This window comes from Mus pahari, chromosome X, assembly GCF_900095145.1.
Source record: "Mus pahari chromosome X, PAHARI_EIJ_v1.1, whole genome shotgun sequence".
NCBI lineage: Eukaryota > Metazoa > Chordata > Mammalia > Rodentia > Muridae > Mus > Mus pahari.
This window is the reverse complement of record NC_034613.1, coordinates 86,671,761-86,697,466: the sequence shown is the minus strand read 5'-3', so window position 1 is coordinate 86,697,466 and position 25,706 is coordinate 86,671,761. Positions and strand designations below refer to the sequence as shown.

The 25,706-nt window shown below is 42.8% G+C and overlaps 3 protein-coding genes across 4 annotated transcripts in view; 1 reads left to right on the top strand and 2 right to left on the bottom strand.

The window, feature by feature from the left end:
* Positions 1-10,706, bottom strand: part of Kif4a (kinesin family member 4A) — a 101,857-nt gene extending 91,151 nt beyond the window's left edge. The window contains exons 1-4 of the mRNA XM_021188789.2: positions 10,248-10,706; positions 10,005-10,119; positions 2,622-2,812; positions 427-519 (exon numbers count right to left, since the gene is read on the bottom strand). Coding sequence (XP_021044448.1) covers positions 427-519; positions 2,622-2,812; positions 10,005-10,119; positions 10,248-10,367 — 519 coding nt within the window. The 5' untranslated portion in view covers positions 10,368-10,706. The remainder of the gene's footprint in view (positions 1-426; positions 520-2,621; positions 2,813-10,004; positions 10,120-10,247) is intronic.
* Positions 10,707-10,847: 141 nt separating this feature from the next.
* On the top strand, positions 10,848-13,905 carry Pdzd11 (PDZ domain containing 11). 2 transcript variants are annotated; one of them, XM_021188301.2, is made up of 7 exons: positions 10,848-10,932; positions 11,425-11,524; positions 11,906-11,989; positions 12,193-12,249; positions 12,821-12,919; positions 13,138-13,198; positions 13,339-13,905. In XM_021188301.2, the coding sequence occupies exons 2-7, from the start codon at positions 11,438-11,440 to the stop codon at positions 13,371-13,373; spliced, it is 423 nt and encodes a 140-aa protein (XP_021043960.1). In that variant the 5' UTR covers positions 10,848-10,932; positions 11,425-11,437; the 3' UTR covers positions 13,374-13,905. The 2 variants fall into 2 exon arrangements, with proteins under 2 accessions (XP_021043960.1, XP_021043958.1); XM_021188299.2 differs by having other exon boundaries at positions 10,877-11,002.
* A 4,422-nt stretch (positions 13,906-18,327) lies between these two features.
* Positions 18,328-25,706, bottom strand: part of Arr3 (arrestin 3) — a 12,159-nt gene continuing 4,780 nt past the window's right edge. Inside the window, exons 5-16 of the mRNA XM_021188271.1 lie at positions 25,033-25,232; positions 24,869-24,928; positions 24,117-24,184; positions 23,353-23,488; positions 23,075-23,159; positions 22,397-22,469; positions 21,849-21,986; positions 19,719-19,802; positions 19,450-19,473; positions 19,215-19,279; positions 18,987-18,996; positions 18,328-18,385 (exon numbers count right to left, since the gene is read on the bottom strand). Coding sequence (XP_021043930.1) covers positions 18,328-18,385; positions 18,987-18,996; positions 19,215-19,279; positions 19,450-19,473; positions 19,719-19,802; positions 21,849-21,986; positions 22,397-22,469; positions 23,075-23,159; positions 23,353-23,488; positions 24,117-24,184; positions 24,869-24,928; positions 25,033-25,232 — 1,001 coding nt within the window. The remainder of the gene's footprint in view (positions 18,386-18,986; positions 18,997-19,214; positions 19,280-19,449; positions 19,474-19,718; positions 19,803-21,848; positions 21,987-22,396; positions 22,470-23,074; positions 23,160-23,352; positions 23,489-24,116; positions 24,185-24,868; positions 24,929-25,032; positions 25,233-25,706) is intronic.

Below are 25,706 nucleotides of genomic sequence, written 5' to 3'. Positions count from 1 at the left end.
AACCACACAGAATGGTGTCGCCTTGATAAGTGGCGAGTGTGCCTAAGGAACTGCTTGCTCAATTTTAATTAATTATACTTTAAATGCCTTCTTGTAGCACGTGGCTACCATACTAGGGAGCTTAGTTTCAGAATCCTGTAAGCAATTAATGTTTAATTGCTGCTACATGCTTTAAGAAGTAGCAAGAAAATGATGAAGCTGAATTTTCTTCCCTTAAGAACACTCATCTAATAATTCTAGATTAACTAAAGGAATTAGTGCTAAACAGAACCTGAAAGACTGAGATGTTAGCAATAATTCAAAACCACAGTGGTAAAGATGAGGGACATGAGCTTTAGCAGTCATCAACATTTGCAATAACATCAAAAAAAGAGAAAAAGAGAAAAAGAAAGAGAGAAAGAAGAAAGAAAGGAAGGGAAAACACACCTTTATGCCTTCCTTAGGGTCCTCCCGGATATTTATTTGAGAAGCTTTCTCACGAGATGAACATAGAAGGTCCAAAATTTCTTCATTATAGATCTGATATTGTTGAAAGAAAATGGCAAAATATGTTAACTGTGGCCATCTCTGTGTGGACCGCAAGACCACAATTAATTTTTGATTACACTTATAAAGACTGTCATGGGCATGGATGGGTACAACACTGTGGTAGAGCTCTTGCCCTGCCTGCCATTCACAAGACCTCCAGGGTAATCCCTAGCATTGCCAACAAAAGCAGCAAAGAGAACAAAAGGGGAGGGGAAGGGATGGGAGAAGATGGGAGGAGAGGAGAGGATGGGAGGGGAGGGGAGCTGCTTGTGGACGTTGTACATCGTGGTGCGGAGCCTAGTGCGCACCACGATGTACAACGTCCACAAGCAGAGGGAAGGGAAGGGGAGGAGAGAAATAGAGACAGGAGGAGACTGGAGGGGAGGAAAGCAGAAGAGGAGAAGAGGGCAGTAGGAGAGAAGGAAAGAAAAGAGAAGAAGAGAAGGAGATGGAGGAAGGGAGAGAAAAAAAGAAGGAAGGGAAGGGGTAGAAGAAAGAATAAAGGGGAAAAGGAAGAAAAAGAACTTTATATATATTATTTGGTAGTTCACATAAATCCATACTGCTTTTAAGATAGTCTCTTAGAAATAAATAAATAAATAACAAGTACATTCAGTTCTTTTTACAAAAGATTTGCATTCTTTATTTAAGTATGTATATGCTTGTATATCTGTGGATATGCATATGTGAATGCAGGTGCCTACAGAGGCCAGGGGCATCTGATCTCCTAGAGCTGGGGGACTGAACCTGAGCACTCTCCAGAGACATCTCTCCAGGCCCCAAATTCGGTTCCTTCATGATATCATAATAGCATCAGCTTTACCAATTTAACCAATGAAAATGTGAGCATCAGTTGCTTATGGGAAGGCAGGGTGGAAGTTGGGAGCAAGGGAAAAGAAGGGTTGTAACTAATACTTCATTAAACAGTAAAACTTTAAATAATTAAGAGAATGTTTATATATGATACATATTATACTTCTTTACTGTTATTGCTAATGTCACTATTTATTACACTAGTTTCTCCAGTCATTTGTACATTCAAGCTAATCTGGGTGGAGTTGGAAAGATGGCTCAATGGTCCTCTACTGTTCTTGTAGAGGACCCAAATTTGGTTCCAGCTCCTATGTCAGGCAGCTTACAACTGCCCTCCAGCTCCAGGGGGTCCTATGCCTCTGGCACCCTCAGGACCTGCACTCAAGTGTGCATACCCACATGCACACAAACACAAAATTTAAAATATAAAACAATAAAAATAAAGGGTAATTGTAATCATCTTTAACTCCCCTTCTCATTTTATCTCTTACATCTGATAACATAATATAATTCAACATGAGGATGGACTATTTACACACAATTTATGATTACATGCATAAACTTTATAAGTTTAATTATAGTTCCTCATATATAGATATCACTGCATCACTTCAGTAGAACCAGTAAGTTAGCTTCTCAGAAGCCAGATTCTCTAAATATGCCTTATGGTATCATGAGGTTAGACACAATTGGAGAGTAATTTTATACTGATGTACATTAGAATTCAGGTTCCTATAAGGAGAGTGGGTTTAAAATCTGTTAGTCCACTGATATCTCCCAAATACATGATCTAAGTCCCTAGATCAGGGTCTGGCACATAGTAGATGCTCAATAAGTATCTGTTGCATAAATATACATTTTATCACCACTTACACACAGCATAATATTTTGCCTGATTTTTAATAACATTCTTCATGAAGCAGCAGCAGCATTATAATTCAAGCCTTAGCAGTGAAGTGAAATGGGGCGCTTTTCTGAAGACTCCACAGAGAATCAGTGATACAAGCCAAATGAAAATTAAAGAATCCCTATCATATTTTTGCACGGCAGTGCCAATTCTTCTAACAATCAGATTAAGTAGATAATTCTAATTAAGAAAAGACCTGGGTAGCATCCAGATCCAACTGAGCAAGAAAGTTTTTCCTATCAATTTATTAAAATGCAATTTACTAAAAATTCAATTTGCTGATTTGAGTCATGCCAAGAAAATTCTCATTTGGATGTATTTTCCCACTCAAAGATAATCTTGAATTCAGAATAACTGGAGAGAAATCACTTACCTCCAAGTAAGACACTTTCAGAGTAAATTCGAAGTCACTCTTTTTATTAATTTCTTTGAAGAGCAGTTGTATTACCCTGGGAATAACCCCAATGGCTGAGTCATGTTCTTGTTCTGCAGTGTATGTGCCTCCCATTGAATACGTTTTTCCAGATCCAGTCTGCCCATAGGCCAGGACAGTTGCATTGTATCCTGGCAAAATAGAAGCCATGGGGATAGAAGTGTTCAAGACTGTTCATCAGGTTAACATTCAGCTATTGCTTATAACAAAATTGAGGTTGTTTCCTTAAGGCAGAGTCTATGGAGAACAGCAAACACAAAGCAAAGTTCTGTGTGTTCCAAGGTTTGAATTCCTCAAGAAAAGCAAAGAAAAATACTGACCTCCAACTGTGCCACCTTTTCAAAGCCCTTAAGAGCTAGGAAGTCAAATATAGATGTGACTAAGATAATAAAGGCAGCCAGGTCATGGTAAAAAGCCTTTCAAAGATTCATATTTGAGTATTTGTACTTCTAATCTTGAATGATTCTAAATTATGGAAAGAAAATACACGTCTCAGGCAGGCAATGGTGGTGAACACCGTGAACACCTTTATCCCAGTGCTCTGGAGACAGAGGCAGAGGCAGAGGCAAGGGGATCTCTGAGCTTAAGGCCACCCTGGTCTATAGAGTGAGTTCCAAGAAAGACAAGGCTACACAGAGAAATCCTAATCAGCCACAAGGAGCAAAAACGATTCTGGTATGAATTTGTATGAAAGTCTTGCCAAATGTAAAAGCACATGCCTGTATCTCTGAAATTGGGTGGCTAAAACACGAGGATTAAGAGTTGGGATTGGAGCCATGCAGTGGTGGCGCAGGCCTTTAATCCCAGCACTTGGAGGCAGAGGCAGGCGGATTTCTGAGTTCAAGGCCAGCCTGGTCTACAGAGTGAATTCCAGGACAGCCAGGGCTATACAGAGAAACCCTGTCTCGAAAATCCAAAAAAAAAAAAAGAAAAAGAAAAAAAAAGAAAGAAAGAGGAAAAAAAGAAAAAAGAGTTGCAATTGGGGCTAGGGCTGGAGAGCTAGCTCACTGGTTAAGAGAACTGGCTGCTCTTCCAGAGGATCCAGGTTTAATTCCCAGCACCTACATGGCAGCTCACAACCAATCTATACCTACAGTTCCATGGGAACTCATACTTTCTTCTGGCTTCTGTGACCAGTAGGCACACATGTGGTGCACAGACTTACATGAAGGCAAATCACCTATACACATAAAGTCTTTAAAGAAAAAGAGTGTTGGGATGGAAAGAGAATTTGAAAAAGCAATATATATATATATATATATATATATATATATATATATATATATATAATGATGAATGACAAGTTCCTACCTGGGGACTTTACAGGAAGACCAACAGAATCAATTAACTTGTAACATTGGGACTCCTAGAGACTGAGACACCAACTAAAGAACAAACATGGGCTGGACCTAGGCCCCTTACACCTATGTAGCAGATGTGCAGCTTAGTCTTCCTGCAGTTTCCCGAAACAACTAGAGCTGGCGGATGAGTGGGGGCTGTCCCTGAACTTGTTGCCTGCCTGTGGATCCAGTTTCCCTAACTGGACTGCCTTGTCTGGCCTCAGTGGGAGAGTTTGCACCTAGCCCAGCAGGGACTTGATGTACCAGGGTGAGGTGATGGGGGGCCCTGTCCATCCTGAGAGGAGAGGGGGGGGGGGGGGGTTTACTGGGAGGAGAGGGGCGGCTGATATTAGGATGTAAAGTGAATGAATAAATGAAAAACAAAATCCCTATCTGAACATACAAAAGCCATGTTGTCAGGCTCCAGGCACACATGGTATTTAAGGATGACTAAATGTGACATAGACCCTTTGCTATCATGGAGTACTAATAAAGAATTATCTATCCATAGATGTTCATGAACCAGGCTTGGCAGAGCTTTCCTGCAAATGCCAGCAGCACTTTCAAAAGTTCAAGGCTAAGCCGGGTATGATAGAACACATCTTTAATCCCAGAACTCCAGAGACAGAGGCAGGAGAATCTCTGAGTTTGAGACCTGCCAGGTCTGCATGGCAATCATGAGGTCCAGGACAGCAATGATAAAATATAGTAAGACCCTGCCTAAAAAAACAAAACAAAACAAAAAATAAACAAACTTTAAAAAAAAACAAATTCAAGAACAGACTGAGTTACATTAGGGATACTCTGTCTCTAAATATTTTTAAATTTTTTAATTGACATAAAAATATTGATATAATTGACCGAAAAAAGCAGGTTAAAAATAATTTAACTATAAGTAAAAATGGAAAAGATCAAAAGGACATCAACTCACATTGTGATCATTTGCTGTGACCAACAGTAAGGTAAACAACTGAGTTTTTTCTATTCACATTTTATAAATTTCTTTTTTATTTTTATGTATATGAGTACACTGTCACTGTCTTCAGACATACCTAAAGAGGACATCAGACCCATTGCAGATGGTTGTGAGCCACCATGTGGTTGCTGGGAATTGAACTCAGGACCTCTGGAAGAGTAGTCAGTGTTCTTAACCACTGAGCCATTTCTCCAGACCACATTTTATAAATTATTACATTGGATAAACCATGGAATAGTGACAGTGTTTCCTATTATAGTCTATATATAATTTGTAATGTTTGCAGAAAGATGGGTAAGATGTATATCTGTTTGAGCTTAGTTCAAGTGAAAGTGTTATTTTCTACATCCATTTTTATATTTTGTCTTGCCAGAGAATATGAGTTAGTATGCATGCATTTCATTTTATCCTATAAGTCTTAAGTTTTGATTAGAACTGGAGACAGAAAACTCTAACTATAGTAATATCTTTAAAAAGAGACAATTAGACAACAGATAGGCTATTCACACCTTAAATTATTATAACTAACTGATAAGTAGGAACTAAAGTAACTATAAATTCAAATGTACTTCAACATGTAATAAATACGTCAGAAAGCCATCCCTTAAAAGAGAATTAGACAATCTAAAGGAAACTCTGTTTAAAAAAGTCACTGCATTTTTGTTAAAGCTGTCATCTACTATTTACCCAAATAATTTTGAAGCCTGAAAGGAGGGGAGAAGGGAGGGGAAGGGAGAGGAAGGGAAAGAGGAGGGAAGGGGAGGGGAAGGGAGATGGGAGGGAAAGGAGAGGGGAAAGATTTCTGCTCTAAATAAAAGCTCTCAAGCCATGAATTAAAGTTTATTACTATTATAATCTGATATGACCGTGGAGCAAGGAAATAGCATTTTATAACTTTCTACAACACCACAGATAGGTATAAGCTGCAACATCTTGGAAACCCAGGTTTTAGTACTGTGTCTTAAACACTCTGGCCTCTGGTACCAGGAGTCCAGGGTATAAAAAGGTACTATTGAGCTGAATATAAAAAGACCAGATTTGTTCTTACAAATAAGGATGGTGTTAAAAACATGTATATTAAAATCACTTTATACTTGCTATTGTCTTCAAATAATACAGGTTTTTTCCTATTTTTTTGTTTTTTTTTTGGGGGGGGGGTGGTTTTTTTCCAGACAGGGTTTCTCTGTATAGCCTTGGCTGTCCTGGAACTCACTTTGTAGACCAGGCTGGCATCAAACTCAGAAATCTGCCTGCCTCTGCCTCCCAAGTACTGGGATTAAAGGCGTGTGCCACCACCACCCGGCTCCGTCTCAAATTTTATCATAATGTTAGATAAAAACAAACGGAAAGATACAAGTGCCCTGTAATCTTCAAGTGTCAAAACAATGTTAGCTTTAAAAACACAAAACCCAAAGGTTCAAGGACTACTTTAAATTTGGGGACTAAGGAAGGGCGCAGCTAATCATAACATGTTTTTTGAACTAAATCCTTTGCTATAAAGGGCATTACTTGAAACAACTGGAAACACTTGAACAGGGCCGAGGATGAGAAAGTAGTAATGCAACATTGCAACTTCTGTGATTACGATGGCTATGTCATGTTATGATGACTCTTCCTGGAAATATATGGTAAAGTATTCAGGGATCATAACATCAACAACTTATTACCAATGATTCCACGAAAAAAATGGCATCTTTATGCTGTTCTTGCAACATTTCTATAACTACAGTGTTTTCAAGTTTTACAACAGAGTCTGGGACTATAGCTCACATGGCAGAGTACTTGTATAGCATGCACAAATCCATGAGTTTGCTTTCTAGCACAGCATAAGCCAAATCAAGGAGGGTGGTGTACATCTGGAATCCTGACACTGGGGAGGTCACAGGGAGACCCAAAGTTCAAGGTCATCCTTGGTGATTTAGTAAGTTCCAGGAAAGCCGGCACTACAGGAGCCTTGTCTTAAAAGAAAAAACAGGGACTGACAAGGTGGCCTTGTGGGTAACAGCACTTAAAGCCAAGCCCTGTCTTTGGCCCTCAGAACCCATAGAGTGGAAGAGCTGAGTCCTAGAAGTTGTGCTCTGACTGGCACACACATGTCACACAAAACAGATAAATAGAAAAGACATGAATAAGTAAAGGTTGGGTCTGGGGAGATGTCCCAGTGGGTAAACTGCTTGCTGTGCAAGCATGAGAACCTAAGTTCAGATCTCTAATGCCCATATAAAAACGGGGCATGATAGCACATATCTGTGCAGCCCCAGTACTGAGAGGGCAGACACAGGTGGATCCTGGGGTTCAGTGAGAGAGCCTGTCTCAAAAAAAACCCAAGATAGAGAGCAATAAACCAATAAGCCAGGCGTGGTGGCACGCGCCTTTAATCCCAGCACTCGGGAGGCAGAGGCAGGCAGATTTCTGAGTTTGAGGCCAGCCTGGTCTGCAAAATGAGTTCCAGGATACCAGGGCTACACAGAGAAACCCTGTCTCAAAAAAAAAAAACCAAAAAAACAAAGAGAGAGAGAGAAGAGCAATAGAGGGAAACACCTAATGTTCACCCCTGACATCTACTAGTCAGTCATGAGCAAGGCTACCAGTACAAACATGTGCATACACTTAACATATACACAAACATGTGCATACACTTAACACATACACAAAGATACTTGATATACCCTGACACATGACATGATTTTTTTTAATTTTCTGTTTTGTGTTGTTTATTTTTTCAAGACAGTTTCTCTGTGTAGCCCTGGTTATCCTGGAACTCGACCCATAGATCAGGCTGGCCTCAAACTCAGAGATCCAACTGCCTCTCTACCTCCCAAGTGCTGGGATTAAAGGTGTGCATCACCACTGCCTGGCTTAAGTTTTCTTTTTATAAATTTACAGTGAAAACACTGTAGTTCAGCAAAAATAGCATAAAGAACTCATTTTTTCCTGAACCATTTGTGATTAATTTTGGGGGGAGTCTATATATCTGGGTGGGTTTATGTGCACTGTATGCATGCAGGTACCTGTAGAGGTCAGGGCCACGCATGTGTTAGGAAAGGACCAATTCCTGCAAGTTGTCCTCTAAGCTTCCCCCACACACTGTGACACACACACAATAGTTAACTGTTGTGCAAAAGAAAGCAACTATCAAGTAGGGCTACTCTATGATTCTGTGACTTCTCTGTCAAAGAAGAAATTTAAACAGGCACTGAAGATGGTCGCGGTGGTGCACGTGTATAACCCGAACACTTTAAGCGTAAAGACAGAAGGATCAGGAGTTAAAGGTCAGCCTCTGCTACATATCTAGTTTGAAGTCAGCCTGGACTAAATGAGACCCTGGCACACACAAGACACCAAAAGTTCATCTAATTACTAGAAAGCATTTGGATGAAAAGTTAAACTAGATTATAGGCAACATATTTAATAATTTAAAAGCACTAGTACGATGTGGTTCTAAGTTTTAAATTAACTACTGAGATCTGCACAAGATCAAAGCAGCCAAAAATCCCAGCATGGACACAGGGTGACACTCATAAAGTCCCACACCTAGATGACAGGCTTCTAGCAATTGATGGTTACTGGAAGAGGGACAGTTTTCTTCAGGGATGTGACAGAGAGGTTGCCCATGCACCATAATATATTCTGACATACAGGCAACACTGAACTGACTCTGGGCTGAAGAAAAAAAAGAATATATATGCTGGAGACAAGGAAAGAAGTGGAGGGGAGAAAACGAGAGAAGATATAATAATAAAAAACACCAAAAACACTTATATGTATGTATGAGATTCTCAATTAATAAAAAAAGAAAATTTCATAACCACTGTAAACTAATATGACAAGTAGACATCTCTCAGGTCCTACTCTCTTTAGAATCCTGCCCTTAAAAGCTTAGCCTCTGTAGTAAAGATTACTAGCTGACCATAGTACTCAAGGGCTTTGGGGAGGGGGGGAAATCTATCTAAAAAATTCCACCTGTACCTATCTCAAAAGTTTCCTATGCTTGGAAATTAACCTAAACTCCCCTAATGGAGTTTAGTGTCAGCCTTCCAATTCCCACACTATGCTGTAGGAAAACAGTGAAACGTCTAGAGCTTCTACAGTACGATTCACACTCCATACGCACTACACATTAAACAGAGTCTCACTGTGTAGCTCTGGCTGGCTTGGAACCCTAGATGTGTAGACCAGACCAGACTGGCCCGGAACTTACAGAGATTCAATTGTTTCTGCCTGCCTCCTAGGTGACAGGATTAAACACTCGCGCCATCAAATCCATTTTTGGCGACATTGTGAGTTTAAGACTAACCTGAGCTATATGAAACACTGTCTGGGGAAATAAAAAGCTAAAGAAAGAAAGAAAAGAAGAGAAGAGAAGAGAAGAGAAGAGAAGAGAAGAGAAGAGAAGAGAAGAGAAGAGAAAAATCACCCTAAATGTAAAAATTTAAATTTTGTCTGTGTGCAAACTCACTTATGTAGTCATCTGTGGGTGCTACGGTGCCAGCGTGAAGCACAGTAGCTGGTGAAAGACTTCAGTACCACCCTCCTGGATCCCAGTTCCCACAGCCATCTACCTATTTTCTGACCCTGTGGACTTTGAACTCCTCATGAGCCCAGAGACTATATTGCATATCTGAACATTCTTGGGACTTCAGCAGTGTAGTACAGTCAGCACCAAACCAAGACAGTGTATTCTTTATTTGGCTGTGTGTTTTGTTTGTTAGTGAGGGATCTCACTAGGTACCCCTGGATGTTTTATAACTCGATATGTAGATCAGGTGGGCCTCGAGCTCACAGAGATCTGTCTACCTTTGCCTCCCAAGAGCTGAAATGAAAGGTTCTCTGTGAGGTCCCAAGACAGCAAAATATGTCTAGATCAAAGATAAACTGGATATGTTACTAGGCCCTGGGATGTTTTTAAAGGCAGAAGTCTGTTTCATCCATTCCTCTTATTTGTAGCGCCTATATGATCCCCCCCCACACACACACACATACGCCCAGTGAATTAGACAGCCTCACCTTTAAACACGCCTTTTATGAGTGGAGCTACTGCTGTATTAAAGACCTCTTCCTGTTCAGTAGAGGGGTCAAACACAAAATCGTAGGTAAATGATTTATCATTACCAACCACCACCTGCAAGAGGAAAGAGACAAGGATAGGGGAAGGATTAAAAAAAAAAAAAACCACAATGCCTGACCACGCCCCTCGCTCCTTTCAGCCTCAGCTGTGGAGGAAGCCACTCCACACTCCCGACGACTCACCTGAGGCTCTCCGGGCACAAAGGAAAGGCACGTCTGGCAGCCCTCGTTAATCTCTTTGGAGACCAGGGGGCGACAACGCAGTGCCACTCTTACAGGAATCCCTTTCACCTCTTCTTTCATGGTACCAGCTCAGCAGGGGTCCGTGCCGGGTGAAGCCGGCTCTCCCAGGAGCCTCGGGAGGCTGGCTGGAGCGGAAAGGCCCTTCTCAGGCGGTGGGAGAGCTCGGAACTCTCCCTCCCAGCAGGATCACAGTGTCCTGTCACTCTTGGCCACCGCCTAATGGTTTGTCAGTCCCAATACTGCAGGGCGAAGTGGCGTCTGCAATAAAGAAACTCCAGCAGAGACAGCAACCGCGACCCCCAAGCCCTAAAGTGCTACAAAGCGCAGAATCTGAGCTAATGCGGTGCGCGATAACTCACCAAACTGAACGTCCCTTTCACCGTCCTTCCCTGGCGCCCTGTTCCAACCGGAGCTTTAACCGCCAAGTTTCAAATTGATCCCAGAGGCGCCAGCCAATCGGAGCGCGTACAGCCTGTGAGAAGCACAGGAACTTGCAAAACGTGACGCCCTAGGAGGCTGGAGCGCTGGCTCGCCCAAAGAGAGCTCCGCCCGGGCAGGGTGGTAGGAGCATCCGCTTCCGGTTCCGACGCCGAATTGGCTGTCGCTGACGGAGGCCTTCTTCCCGGTGAGGTGGCACTGAGTTAAGTGGTCGCGAGCGCGGGATTCGGGCGGGTTGCAGGACCTGGATCTAGAAGGTAGCCCATGTAGACGGGGCCCGTCTGTGGACTCCACGTTTACTAAGCACCTCTAGAGACTGTGGCACTGTGCCTGGCCCCAATCCCTATGGGATAGTTAAGAGTTGGCACTCCCTTGCTGTTTTAAAGTAGATCTTTGTAGATGTGTAGATTCTCATTTCCTAGGTTGGAAGCGGGGACACCTATTGTTTTTATAGAATTGTGAGAAATGTAAACATGCCATTAGAGTGCTTAAAATAATTAATTTTTTTTGGTTTTGTTATTTTGTTTTGTTGTCTCTCCCCTCTAGCCCCCCAATCTTAACACCTACTTGTGGGCTCCTCCCATAAAGGAATGGCCCTCGGATGGAAGGCTTTCTGAAACTTAGACTGCTTGGTTCTTTTTAAAATCATTTTCGTTTCCTTTGATTCGTCCTTTTTCAGGGCTTTGCCTGAAATGGACAACCGGATTCCCTATGATGACTACCCAGTGGTTTTCCTGCCGGCCTATGAAAACCCTCCAGCGTGGATTCCTCCTCATGAGGTGGGCGCCATCAGCGTTCCTGAATAAGCATGAGATCTATGAAAGAGAAAATAGCAGGGGTAGGAAACTCAATGGAGAGTGAATCTTAGGTGAACTCTGAGGGGCAGTGACCCACTGGCGACTTCTTGCAGAATCACCCTGCCAGAGCCCTTCACACTGGCGAATTCTGAAAATTCAGAACCTTAGTTCCTATCCTATCAATAAAAAAAGGACTAGGGATCTATAGGGCCGCTAGCATGTCCTGAGCCTAAACAGCCACCTCTCTGGACTGTTTTATCTGTGCTATGTAAAGTGAGTCTATGGCTTTACCACTTCCTGACATATATCTGGCTTATTAATATTCTAAAAGAATAAGATTTCTGAGACGGCTGTATCTTGCAGAGGGTGCACCACCCAGACTACAACAATGAGTTGACCCAGTTTCTGCCCCGAATTGTCACACTGAAGAAGCCTCCTGGTGCTCAGGTAAACTCATAGAGGGTCTTATTCCAGTAATGTTTGGTCCATGCCAGAAATTGGCCGTGGTTGGGGCATGGGTGTGGATTGGGAGGTAGGTGACCAGAAAAGCAGAGATGACACTTCCATAGCATCTCCTTTTCTTCTGAGTACACAGATGTCCCTGTTCTTATGTCTATGCTGAGTCTGCATCCTGTGTCCTTGTCTTTCAGTTGGGATTTAACATCCGAGGAGGAAAGGCCTCCCAGCTAGGCATCTTCATCTCCAAGGTCTGTGTGAATGTGTGTGTATGCTAGGCTGTATGACTAGCTACTTTGTTATCATATTAAAGTGCACTGGTGCCCTAGCAGATAAAATAAATGGATGACCCGGTAGAGTCATAGACTAGACATAATGAAAGTTCAGCCTTTCCTTTTCGGAATTGTACTTGGGGCCAGTGTGGTGGGGCCTGTGGGCATGTCAGTACACTGAGAACTCGACAGGCAGAAGCAGGAAGATTAGGAGTAGGTAACAATCTATAAAGTCAAGCCAGACAGTGGTGGCATATGACTTTAGTCCCAGCACACAGGAGGCAGAGGTAGGCAGATCTCTGAATTCAAGGCCAGTCTGGTCTACAGAGTGAGTTCCAGGGCAGCCAGGGCTACAAAAGAAAAACCCTGTCTTTGGAAAAAAAAAACAATCTCAAAAAACAAAAACCAAACTGAGAACCAAATTTCACTAGCAAGCCACTTAATCTCCCTGTGGTATCACCCAAAAATAACACATTTGAAGAGCACTGAATTTGCCCTGCAGTCTCCTGATTTACTCCATCACAACTACATGATGCCCCTTCACTGACAGGTGATTCCAGACTCGGATGCCCATCGAGCAGGACTTCAAGAAGGGGACCAAGTTCTAGCTGTGAATGATGTGGATTTCCAAGACATTGAGCACAGCAAAGTAAGCATAACACATGGACTATAGCCATGCATGGAGCCATCTCAAGTAGGACAGGTTGGACCCGGATAGCCTTATCTGTAACAAAGCATCTCTTCAAGGGAAATGTACCAGAAGAGAGCAGCTATCAGTGAGCTAGATGGGGCACATTCCATTGCTGTATTATATTTCGGTCCTGGGTAATAGCACTTCATTTGTACAAGCTGCCGTGTTCCTTCCAGGCTGTGGAAATCCTGAAGACGGCCCGAGAAATCAGCATGCGCGTGCGCTTCTTTCCCTACAGTAAGGCACTTTTTTTTTTGTCCTTTTTCTTTTTTCCTTTTTTCCTTATATGGCAGGGCTCTAGGTAAGTAGATAATGGTAAGCCCCAGAAGTTGGTAGCTCATCCTGAAAATCATGTGCTGTGTTCTTTCTTACCCCAGATTATCATCGCCAAAAAGAACGGACTGTGCACTAGAGACTTGCAGCCCACAGCCTTCCGTGTGGAGTCTGCCAGGACAAGCTGGCTAGACCTCTGAGAAGTTGGAGAAGTCAGGAAATTGTACTCTCCACACCGTCCTGGTTTAGTGGATGGGGAGGATGGGGGAGACGGCTTACCAGCTGTATTATGTATTAACTGTACCTGTACTAGGAGTTCCCTAGTTTGCTAGGTGAGTTTCATTCTGGAAAAGGAGAAAGATAGTGATGTCTAGATGTCTGTAGCCTGTGGGGGAAAGCCAACTAGAAAACAACTGGCATTTATCAGGTACCTTAGATTGGTCACTTATACAGCTTATTTTATTCGTAGAAATCAGTAGAAAAAAGAATCTTGGGGAGCTTCCATCTGATTTACCTGGCCATGCCATCCAGTCCTTGTACATATACCTTGGAGTCCCATACACTTAGGAGACTCCAAGGAGACACTTCCTGCCCATCCCTGCCCCCACTCAAAGTAAAAACACAATGCTGAATAATAAAAACACAATGCTGGCTTGAGTGATACTGCTTGAGTATAAAATCCCATTGAGGAAAACAAACAGAACAATCAAACACTGGGAGAAACAGCAACGTCATATTTACTTTACAATTCTATCAGGCCAGCATACTTGGGAGCTTAAAAAACACTAGCCAAGGGAGCTAGGTGTGGTGGCGCACGCCTTTAATCCTAGCACTCAGGAGGCAGAGGCAGGTGGATTTCTGAGTTTGAGGCCAGCTTGGTCTACACAGAGAAACCCTGTCTTGAAAAAAAAAAAATACCCGGGGCTGGCGAGATGGCTCAGTTTTTAAGAGCACCAACTGCTCTTCCAAAGGTCCTGAGTTCAAATCCCAGTCAACCATATGGTGGTTCACAACCATCCGTAACAAAATCTGATGCCCTCTTCTGGTGTGTCTGAAGACAGCTACAGTGTACTTACATATAATAAATAAATAAATCTTTAAAAAAAAAAGAAAAAAAATATCCAAGGGATCCTTAGAGTCAAGGGCCCTGGGTAAAACTGCCCCTTCTCCAGGAGTGCTAGACTTCGTGCTGCAGGGGTTGGTGTTAATATATTTTTTCCCACATTCTCTGATCTGGAACTTAAGCCAAGGAAGTGGCATAGATTATTTCTTTTCACAGGCAGCAGTAGGAAGGTGGTTTCCCACTTGTAGTTTGATTACTGGGAATTACCAACTTCCTCTTTTTTCCTACCCCCAAATAGCTTTCCATCGTCCTAGATCCTTAGTGACTGAACAGTACCTACCTTGCACAGGTCATGACTGTGTCGTCTCCACTGACTGACATTAAAATACCCAATTATAATTGGAAGGTTCTTTTCTCTGGAGGAGGTACTGCTAACTGTGAAAGCCCAACATTTAACTTTAAAAGAATCCTAGGGAAAGCAGAGCCATCAAGAGGACTCTCTAGGTTGAAAGGAGGCCTTCTTCCAAGGCTGACAATCTGAGTTTGATCTCCAGGACCCACATGGTGGAAGGAGAGAACATGTTCCCAAAGTTGTCTGTTGTCCTTCACCTGCAGGGAGTGGCTAGTAAACATGTACAAGAAGAATCCTGGAGCTGAACAGAATCTCTTACCTTCCCCTGGAGAGGGATTCTTTTCATTTGAGGAAGAACCCGGGAATCTACCTTATTTATTTACTTATTTGGGTTTTTTTGGTTTTGTTCTTTGTTTTTTTGTTTGTTTGTTTGTTTTTTTTTTGGTTTTGCTTTTTTGTTTTGTTTTGAGGCAGGGTTTCTCTGTGTAGCCTTGGCTGTCCTGGAACTCACTCTGTAGACCAGGCTGGCCTTGCACTCAGAGAGATCATTTGCCTCTGCCTCTCCTGGTCAAAGGCGTGAATCACCACTCCCACCCCCACCCAGGCTGGAATCTACCCTTTTAAATAAGCAAGATAAAATTTCAAATGGCTGCAATGTGGAAACGGGCTCTTCCAATGAATCCTATCCCGGCTGTACTAAAGGCATTGCTAGAGACTCAGTTCTATTACATTGTTGGTGCTGAACCTCCTGAACAGGGCTGGAGGTAAAATTAGCTTAAGTCTTCATAGGAATTCTATCCTTCTATTTGCTCTGCTGACCCCCAGTGGCCGTCACGGAGAGAAAAGCTTGGATATTTCCACAAAACTAATAGCTGTGTCTGCTGAACATTAAAGTACTATTTCCATGGTTATTAAATTATCGGGGTAGGTTCTCGGTATATACTTCAAGCTGCCCTTGGACCTGTGATCTTCCTGCTAAGGCTTCTGAAGTTCAGAGGATACAGGTGTATATCACTGCACCTAGCTGTGGGTAGCAGGATTGATTTTATTTCTTTTAATTTTTTGTATGTGAAGTTCCAAAGTTGACATTGGCCATCTTTCTTCACTTTTCATCTTTATTTTTGAAGACTGTATCTCTCACTGAACCAGAATCTCTTATTTGCCCAGACTGTCTGGCAAGGAGGCCTCAGGGTTCCTCCTCTCTCTACCTTCCCAGTGCTGGGATTACAGGGGTGTGCTACCACATTCACAATTCCTTTATATATATATATATATTTCTCTCTCTATTTTGTAGCTCTGGCTCTTCCTGGAACTTGCTATGTAGGCCAGACTTCTGCTGGAATTAAAGGTGTGTGTCACCATGACAGGCACCCAGCATTTTAAGTACACTATGGGATTCCAATTCATGTCCCCACGTTCGTGTAATGTTTACTAATGTTGACATCTCTGTAGCCTCCAGTTGAAATTTTTCCCTTACCATAATTTATTAATTCAGCAGTCATTCTATTAGCAGCATTTAAAAGTTTTACACCCTATCTGAGCTCCAGGGAACATTGCAGAAGAAGTGCAGGGGTGGAAATAATAGAGCCAGAGAATAAAGAGGAAAACTATCTTTCATCTTCTCCATATGACATAGCCGTTGTAGTCACAAATACACCAGGCTGTGGGTACCTGCACGAGACTTTGGAGATTCATAATGCTGAGCTAGGAAGAGGCCCACCGAAGTTTCTTGTAAAGATCTTGCTCTAAGAAAGAAGTTATCAACCTGTGGGTCAAGACCTGTTTGGGGGAGGCCTTAATGACCTTTTCAAAGGGGTAGCTTAAGACCATCTGCACATCAGGTACTTACATTGTGATTCAAAAACAGCAAAATTACAGTTACAAGGTAGCAACAAAAATAGTCTTATGGTTCGGGGTCACCACAACATGAAGAACTGTATTAAGGGGGTTGCAGCATTTGGATGAGGTTCACAGGTATTCATTCTTTTCATTTTACTAATATGGTTCTTGTTTTGAATAATAAAAATTCTTCAAGACCCAGTAGAGTGATACACTGAGTTGGATTTCAGATTAAATATTATTTAATAATTCAGGTGGTTTGCAGCCTAGGAAACTGGGAAAGGAGATCCAACAACTCCTGGTTAATAGGTTTTAAGACAATATGGACCAATGATGTGGCTTAGTAGGCTAAGGCACTTAGTGCCAGGCCTGATGCCCTGAGCTAGATCCCCATGATACGAAAACAGACTTCTGCAGGACATCCTCCCACGCACAGCCACATGCATGCCATGGCACATGTGTCCACATACATGCACACACAGTAAATAATAAACACAAAAAGCAATTTATCTGAGAAGTGTGATCAATGTGGTCAAAAGTTCCAGCCATAGAGGCTGGAGAGATATCTCACCAGTTAAAAGCACTAATGGCTCACCCAGAGGACCTGAGTTCAATTCCCAGCACCTACATGGTGACTCAAAACCAGGTATGTATGTGATGTACATACAGATAAGCAGGTATATACATCATTTTTCAAATTTATTTTGGGGATCCTAATTATATCATTTCTTCCCCCCCTTTTCTCCTAAACTTCAAATTTGTGGCCTTTTTATATATTCTTTGATTAATTTCTTTCGTTGATATTGTGTGTCTATATCTTTAGGGTACCTCATTCAATATGATCTTTTCTAGTTCCATCCATTTATCTGCAAAGTATTTGATTTTATTTTTCTTTACAGCTGACTAACACTACATAGTGTATATGTTTCAATATCATTCCTCAGTTGAGGGTATTTGCTGACTGTTGGTCTTTGCAATTTTTGACTGGGGTAAGGTAAAATGTCAATGTTGTTTTGATTTGCATTTCCCTAATTGTTAGGGACAATGAACATTTTTGAGTTATTTCTTAGCCATATTTTTTTTTCTTTTCAGGTCCCAGGCCCAATTTTATTTTGAATGGGTTATTTTTGTTTGCTTGATTGATTATTTTGGGTTTTTTTTGTTGTTTTGTTTTACTTTTTTTTTTTTTAGTTCTTTGTACATTCTGGATATTAATTTTCTGTCAGAGGTATATCTGGCAATGATTTTCTTCTATTTATGGGTATCTTCACACAGTTAACTCCTGACCTCACCTTACAAGGACCAAAAACATTCCTTGAACTGGGCAGGCAGAAATACTGTAACAATGGTTTTCTGTACTTGAACCTGTACCACCTGACATCACACCTGTGCTCTCCTCCAGTAGCAACTGGTGACAGTTGTCACCATAGCCAAGTCTGAGAGTGGCCACACCCATTTGGCTTCCTCTCTGGGGTTCTTCACAGTGTAAGTAAGCATCAGGTACTGCTAGGTCAAAAGGTAATTACAAAAGTGATCAGATGGGGACCAGGGTAGCTGAGGTCGGGGAGAAAAAGCAAGTGACTCAGAAGGATCACATAGGGTCAAAGAACAAGAAACCTAATCAAGCTTGTAAGGGGGGAGGGGTACAGGTGCCTGAGGCAGAGAAATCATTCTCTGTAGTTCCAGTACTGTCCTCCGAGAGGGAAAAAAAAAATAGCACAGAGATCACAGGAGCCATGTCTGGACAAAATGATTTATTAGAGTGTTGTAGTGAGGGCTTCCATACAGAATTATCAGAGATAGGCTATCGGCCCCTCTTAACTCTGCTGTTGGAGCTTTCTAGCTCTGTGTCTGGCTGTTCTGCTGCATAAACTCTTCGATGACTATATCCTCCGAGCTTGAAGGAGCAGCAAAGGGGAATGGAGAGTTATCAAACCCCTTCCTGGGCTTCCACCACATTTTTGAGTCTAGAGAGGTTTTACCCTTCCCTGCTTCTCAGCCTTCCCCTTCATGCCCCATGGGGAGGGCGTGCTTCCCTTAGGAATCTGTCTAGATAATGGTGCCAAGGAGCATTAGAAAGGAAACAACAACCACAGAGGATGGGGCAGAGGGAAAGGATTAAAAAAAGATGAGGGTGATGTGGAAAAGGGGGGCCCCCAAGTCACAGAGAAGGGGCAACCAACTCAGTTTTGCCAGAGAGTGAAGGATCACAAGGACAACTTAGCAACAGAATGGGGTTTTGGAAGGAAGAAAAGAAGGGGGAAAATGAAAGGGATGAGGGGGAAGAAGAATTCCAAGAAGAGCAGCAGGTGAAGGGCAGGGAGTCGGGGAAAGAGGGCTTGGAAAACACCAGACTGTGACATGATGCTAAACCATGTTTCTGGTGCATAGTCCTGAAAGCAACACTTTGAGGAAGCTTTCAAAAATTGCACCCTAAAACAGCAATAGGCAAGAGGCAAGGGGGCGGGATGGAGCTTCCAGGCCTCATGCTGACTTACCTGGTAGCCACTGTGGCAAGCATGGAGAGGGATGAAAAATGGAACTGAAGCTCAGAAGTGGCTGTGCAGATCCATGATTTGTTTCATTCTTCTCCCCTTCCCTTCCCTATATGTCCCCTGAAAATCTAGACATCCAATCTGCCCTATTGTCATTCCATCTTAAGCCACTCTTTTCTGAGAACTGCTTAGCCCCACAACCCACAGGATAATAGTTACTGGGAGCCTCACCTGCTCTCTCCCCATGAGATGGCTTTGGATGGACCAAGATCAGGGGCAGCTCCACACCAACATCACTGCAAGCATCCCAAAGTGAAGTTACTGGTGTCCTTAAAGGACCAATCACCGACCTTCCTTCAGTTTTCCCAATCCTCAGAGGCCCTTGGGTTCTTCTGAGGGGACCTTTACTCTCCTTATGCCCTCTTCCTCCCTGTCGTGCCTCAGTCCTCTCACCCTAGCTTCTCACCTGGCTGGCAGACCTCCTAGAATGCTGTGAATAAAATGACATCCCAAATTAGTAGCTAAAAATGGGAAGGAGTCAACCCAGTTTGGCTGGGGATAAGTTATCAGCAGGCAAACTTAGTAACAGAATGGGACTTTAGCAGGGACAGAGTCTTGTGAACTTAGTCTGGGAAAAGAGGAAAACCTTGAATGGGTCAATCCAGTGGGAGGAGAAAAAGCGAGAAACTCTTGGCTCCCAGCCCCTGCCCAGACCAACTGGAAATCCTCACTTACCCCCCATAGGACACCATCAAGTTGACTCTAACTTTGTAGGACACTAGGATCCCCAGAAGCTCCTTGTTCATTCCAGGTCGAAGACTTGACATTGTAGCATCAATTGGGGGGTGTTAGGAGTACATTTGAATTTACCTCTCCCCCCAAATCCTTCCCATGCTGTCCTTTTACCATGTCCCCATTGCCTTTGTCTTTTCCCAAAAGATATCCCAGGCTGTAATTGTTTCTACCCAATTGAGGTGACATTTTTCTTCCTAAAATTCCACTTGATCATGTTACTATCTGTTTGAAGGCCTAAGTTTTGAACATAACTACTCTGCTTGGCTTTTAGGAGCCAAAGCAATCTAGCCTCATCTACGGCTGTCTTTTCCACCCGGACTCCCAAACACCTAGAAAACAGCTTCTGCAGACCTGTCTTCCCATCTCCCATTGTGCTCCTCAAAGGACTATGTGGGATTCCTACCTTCCAGCTTCTTCCCATGCTGTGTTCCCAGTCTGAAATGTTCCTTTATTCTACTATTGGTATCCAGATTTTACACAGTTTTTTTTTTCAAGATCTAGCTCATCCTATCTTCTCTAAAAATCCCTGGCCAGCTATGTTGTCCTTTAACTTCTATTAGATTCGTAATATAAACCAGATGCACCAAAAATTAACTGTTGGATTACATTTGCATTCCTCTTTGATCCTCATCCAGGTCATATATTGACTGAAGGAAAAGATTGTCTTAAAAGTCTTTGTATATCCCCATCATGTTACAGAGAAATGAGAACTTAATAGGTGTTCAAGAGAAACCTGCTGGTTGAAAAATAAGATACTGAAAGCTAGAAGGATCTTAGGATAGTCTGGTTGCTTTGGAGGTGCTGATCCCCTTTCTTCAAAGTAACACTATTTGGTTAAATTCTAAGGCTGTTTCTATGAATAACACCCGTAGATACTTGATTCATCAGGCGCGGGGAGAATTGGTCATTTATGATTATAGATGGTAGACAAATGGCTTTAGTGAGAACCCCATTTAATGCTAATCTAAAGGCATAGAGCCAAATGAATGCCATGGAAGAATTTTATCAATTCCTGCCATATAATTGTCATTACACATCCTCCCTTTCCACCATTTCTTGTCGCCTAACCTTCTACTCTATTCTACTTTTTCTTGATAGTAACTATTGTAGAGATCACAGTGTTTAGAGCCAGTTGACATATAAGAGAATCCTGTTTGTTGCATACTTATGCAACCTTGAACAGATCCCTTGCCTTTGAGCCTCAGAGTCCTTATGTGTAAAATTGAATAACGTATCTGGCCAGGGTTGGGGGCGCAGGCCCTGAGTTCATCCTCTGCATCTTGGAGACAACAGCAAACCCAGAGTTTCCTGGTGTAGCCCTGGCCTGCCTCTGCTTCCCAAGTGTTGGGATTAAAGGCATGCGCCACCACTGCCCAGAGATACTCTTAGGAATATAATAATAGATGTAAGACTTCGTGAATTGTGTCTTGTTTTTATTTATTTTTTCTTATCCTTGCATTTTTGTTCATCCATTTTGTACCCTTGCACATGTGTGGGACTGAGGGGGGGCATGGTGAACATGTGGAGAGCAGAGAAGAAGAATTGGTTCTTTCCTTCCTCGGATGGGTTCTGAGGACTCAAACTCGGCTTAACAGCAGGTGCCTGTACTTGAGGCATCACACCTGCCCTGTTTCTCTCTCTCTCTCTCTCTCTCTCTCTCTCTCTCTCTCTCTCTCTCTCTCTTTTCTTGACAGGGTCTTGCTGCATAGCCTAGGAAGGCCTCTAACTTGTGATTCTCCTACCTCAGTGTTGACCACTAAGTGCTAGGATTACAAGCGTGCACTGCACACCCACCCCCATGCCTGGTTTGAACTGTGAGATTTTATATAACAGAGGTTTTCTGTTCTCTGCATTTTCCTTTCTCATTACCTAAGGCCTAAACTTACTATTGGCCCCATAGGCATTAATTTAACTTGAGCCTGGCTCTGAGGCTTGTGAGCACACTGAACCCTGGCTGAGGAACATTTTAAAGGACAAGTCGGCTTGACTGAAGATGAAACCTTACAGCCGTGTGTATAGCATGTGGCTTAGGAGTAGGAAGGAGAAATTCTAAATTACGTATAAGCTTACATTGTGCTAGAGGCCAGACTGGTGTCTTCATGCTTGAGTTTGCCATCCAGTGCCAGGCCCTGCTTCTGACAGTTGGCAGCCAGGAGTGGGGTTACTGCAAAGGTCTGGGAGAAGCTGGAGTTAGCAGCCACTGTCTCTCTTTGAAAGAGAACAAGAGAAGAGCTTAGGCTATGCTGGCCAACTAAATGTACTTTTATTCCCAAGAGTATCTCACATAGTCTCAAGAACCAGTGGAAAATATACAGAGAAGTGGCTTATCTTTGGAGAATGGGAGAATGAGCTCTGGTGGGAAAGCTCTACCCTAGCATTGTCACGGTCTTCTTCCGATGAGTCATAGCCCCACCCATAGTTCTCCTGAGAGTCCCTCCCCTTTTATGCTTCAACTCTCACCTTGCCATTCCTAATTTCTTAGTTATCCTTGCTATTTCTTCTTTTCCAAAAGAAATAGAAAAGATCCCTTCTCTGTCTGTTGGTCTTCTTCCCACCATCTAATCCCTTTGACTTTCTCCCCAGCCCCAGCCCCAGCCCCAGCCCCAGCCCCAGCTCACGTGAACTCCTGAACAAACACAGTCTTCGTGTACTTATCTAGTGAATACAGGACAACATCTGTGATCTGGACAACTGAAAAAGTCAGGGAAAGTAAATGACCAATCAGTCGGTCACCCACATGGCTCCAGCTTACTGCTCTTTAAGATGATCTTGTGTGGTAAGATGTGACCACATATTTTGATAGGCCTGTTTTGGAAGGAAAACTCAGATAAATATTAATGGGTAAGAAGTACAGCTGTGTGGGCTGGAGAGATGGCTCAGTGGTTAAGAGCACTGATTACTCTTCCAGAGTTCCTGAGTTCAAATTTCAGCAACCACATGGTGGCTCATAACCATCTATAATGGGATCTGACGCCCTCTTCTGGTGTGTCTGAAGACAGCTACAGAATAATATACGTATAATATTACGTATAATACATAATATTATAATACATATAATAATATACATATAATATTACATATAATAATAAATAGATCTTAGGGTTGGAGCAAGCAGAGCCAGATCGAGCAGAGGTCCTGAATTCAATTCCCAGCATCCACATGATGGCTCACAACCATCTGTACAGCTACAGTGTACTCATATACATAAAATAAATAAATAAATCTTTTTTTTTAAGTACAGCTGTGTTTTAGAACCTGTGGTTTGCGGGCCAGATGCAGAGCAACAGGAAGCTCACCTGCAATCTTGATTCTTCTGATGACCTTGTTGGTATAGTTGTTGATAAAAACATGTACAGAAATAGCTTCTCCATGGTAATGAACCTGAAGCAGGAGAAGCCTATGACAAGGTTGGAGGGAGGACACCCAGACTTAAATCTAAAATTCCCATTTCCTTAAAATGGTTGTTGCCCTGGCTCCTCTCTCTGCCTATCCACGTTAAGACATCAGTAGAAAGGGGAAGCAGCAGAGGGGGTCTAAGGTAGGTAATAGGATATGGGGGCGGGGTGCTACCAACCTCCCTGTCCATCCAGGCCTGCAGTTGTAGGGGCTGAGATGACAGAAAGAAGCTTCGAATGGTCTGTGCTGAGGGACCGGGGCCTGGTTCCAGGGCTGAAAACTGCACTTTCCGTACAACCAGCTGCACAGAATCACTGAGTAAAGTCCAAAGGAAATGCTAGAACATCTTATTCTGGAAACACAGACTACCCCACACTACCCTTAAAGCTCTGTGTTTACTTGGGAGTGGCAGTGGGCGTGGGAAAAGGCTCCCCTCAAAGACCTCCTTTGCATCCTTGATATTCTATAGACCAAGGAATTGCAAATTGTCCCACTGGCTAAATCTGTCCTCTTTCTTATCTGTGGCCTGCAGTCTTAGGATGATGAATACAGTTGTAAATGGTTAAAATGAATCAAAAAGCTGTATTCTATGACCCACAGATATTACATAAAGTCCAAACTTCAGTGTTCATGAATTCAGTTTTAAAACTTCAATGTTTTTTTTCATTTCTATAGTGCCTGTGACTGCTCCAGCACTACAGTGACAACAGAGTTACAGAGTTACAACCCAGACTTGATAGCCCACAAAATGTAAGGATGTGTCATTTAGCTTTTTACATGTCTGCCAACATGAGTGAAGAAAACAAGTGAAATCTTAGGGACTCAGAACAGGACATCCAAGCTGGTGGCAGTGGTGCTACGGTGACTAGATCTGTTTCTGCCCTAAGAGAAGGGTCTGTGGTAAAGGCCTGAGGCAGCTATTTGGGGGAAACCAAAGACTACCTCTTAGGGATTTTCTCTTCCAGATTTTCTGCACAGAAACTCTTCACTTCAAAGTCAATCCCACAGGGCTATAAGAAATCAGAGACAAAGAGAATGTATTTCCAATTCTCTCCTTCCCCTGTGGAACTACATGAAAATGTCTCAGTCCCTTAGCTGTCCATTTCTCCAATCCTGTCCATTTGTCTTTCTTCCCAGGCCCTGCTGTAATTACATGTCTATCTGCTACTGTTCAGATATGAAATGTACCCTAGTTGGTTATGAATCAAAGACTTGGCCCCAGCTTGTGGTTCTTTTCTTTTTGAGACTGGGTCTTGTTGTGTAGCCCCGACTGACCTGGAAGCCACTATATTGACCAGGTTGGCTTCAAGTTCAACAGAGATCTGCCTGTGTCTGCCTCCTAAATGCTGAGATTAAAAATGTGTACCACCACACTCAGCCTAGCCAATGCTTCTGTTGGGAGGTGGTAGAAAATTTGAGTTGAGGCCACTTAAGAGCAATTGAGGAAGTTTGGTTTTTGGAGACATGCCCTTCTCGATATTCTGTTTGCTCCCTGGGATCAAACCTCTTCTGCCATGTGCTCCCATCATGACATACTATGTTGCCAGGAGCTCAAACCAACTGAGTTGTGTAGCCATAGACTGAACCATGAGAAAAAAAGAAAAAGAAAGAAAGAAAGACAAGAAAAAGCCTCCCCTCCTTTCGAGTTGATTAGGTCATCGGTGGAAAGGTTATTAGCTAATGGTCTTCCTTACCTTTCCTGAATCTTCAGGCCCAGGCTGCAGTGTTATTGAACAGGGCAGGTTAGCAACCATCTAGGAGACCAGAAGGAGCTCAGAAAAATAGGGACAACTCTTTCTGTTCTCTTTTTATCTCTTAATCTTCTCTGGAAACTTTGCCCAAGATTTGAGGTTAGTACCTGAAGTGTAAAAGGATGGGCATTGGCCCCGAGCTTGTGCAGAAGCTGCTCCTGTAAGGCTGTGAGGGGGCCCTGGATGCTGGTGGGTTCCACTGGAGCCACTTGCTTGGTCTGTACATAGAGATCTTTGCGAAATGTCAGACCAATCACATCCAAGTCATCACGACCGTAGCGAAAAGCACATATCAACCTGACAAACACTGCAGGCGAAGGAGGAAGAGGCTGAGTGACTTGTCAAACTTGTGACAATGGAAATCCTAAATGGGGGATAGGAAGACCCAGAGAGGCAAGCTAATATAATCCCAAAAATATGGTCACAAAGAAATATTTGGTTACATTTGATTGCAATAGTATTTTAAACTTCTCTGTGTTACAAGGTTCCCAGAGATAAAAGGAAATTCAGAGTTCAAGTGTTTGAAACACATATAACTGTTTAGCATTTTGAATGTTGAGAGACTGAGGAGATAGTTCAGTTGGCAAAGAATTTGCTGCAAAAGGACTTGGATTTGGTCCCATGGGAAATGGTGGGGAGCAATGGTACATGCTTTCAATCCCAGCATGCTAGGTGGAGACGGGTAGATAGATTCCTGAGGCTCGCTGGCCACCCAGTCTGGCCTGATCAGTGAGCCCCAGAACAAAGAGAGAGAGAGAGAGAGAGAGAGAGAGAGAGAGAG

Coding starts and splice junctions, on each gene's coding strand:
- Pdzd11 (XM_021188301.2), top strand. CDS start 11,438: ATGGACAACCGGATTCCCTATGATGACTACCCAGTGGTTTTCCTGCCG. Junction 11,525..11,905: donor CGTGGATTCCTCCTCATGAG/GTGGGCGCCATC, acceptor TGTATCTTGCAG/AGGGTGCACCACCCAGACTA. Junction 12,920..13,137: donor AAGACATTGAGCACAGCAAA/GTAAGCATAACA, acceptor TGTTCCTTCCAG/GCTGTGGAAATCCTGAAGAC.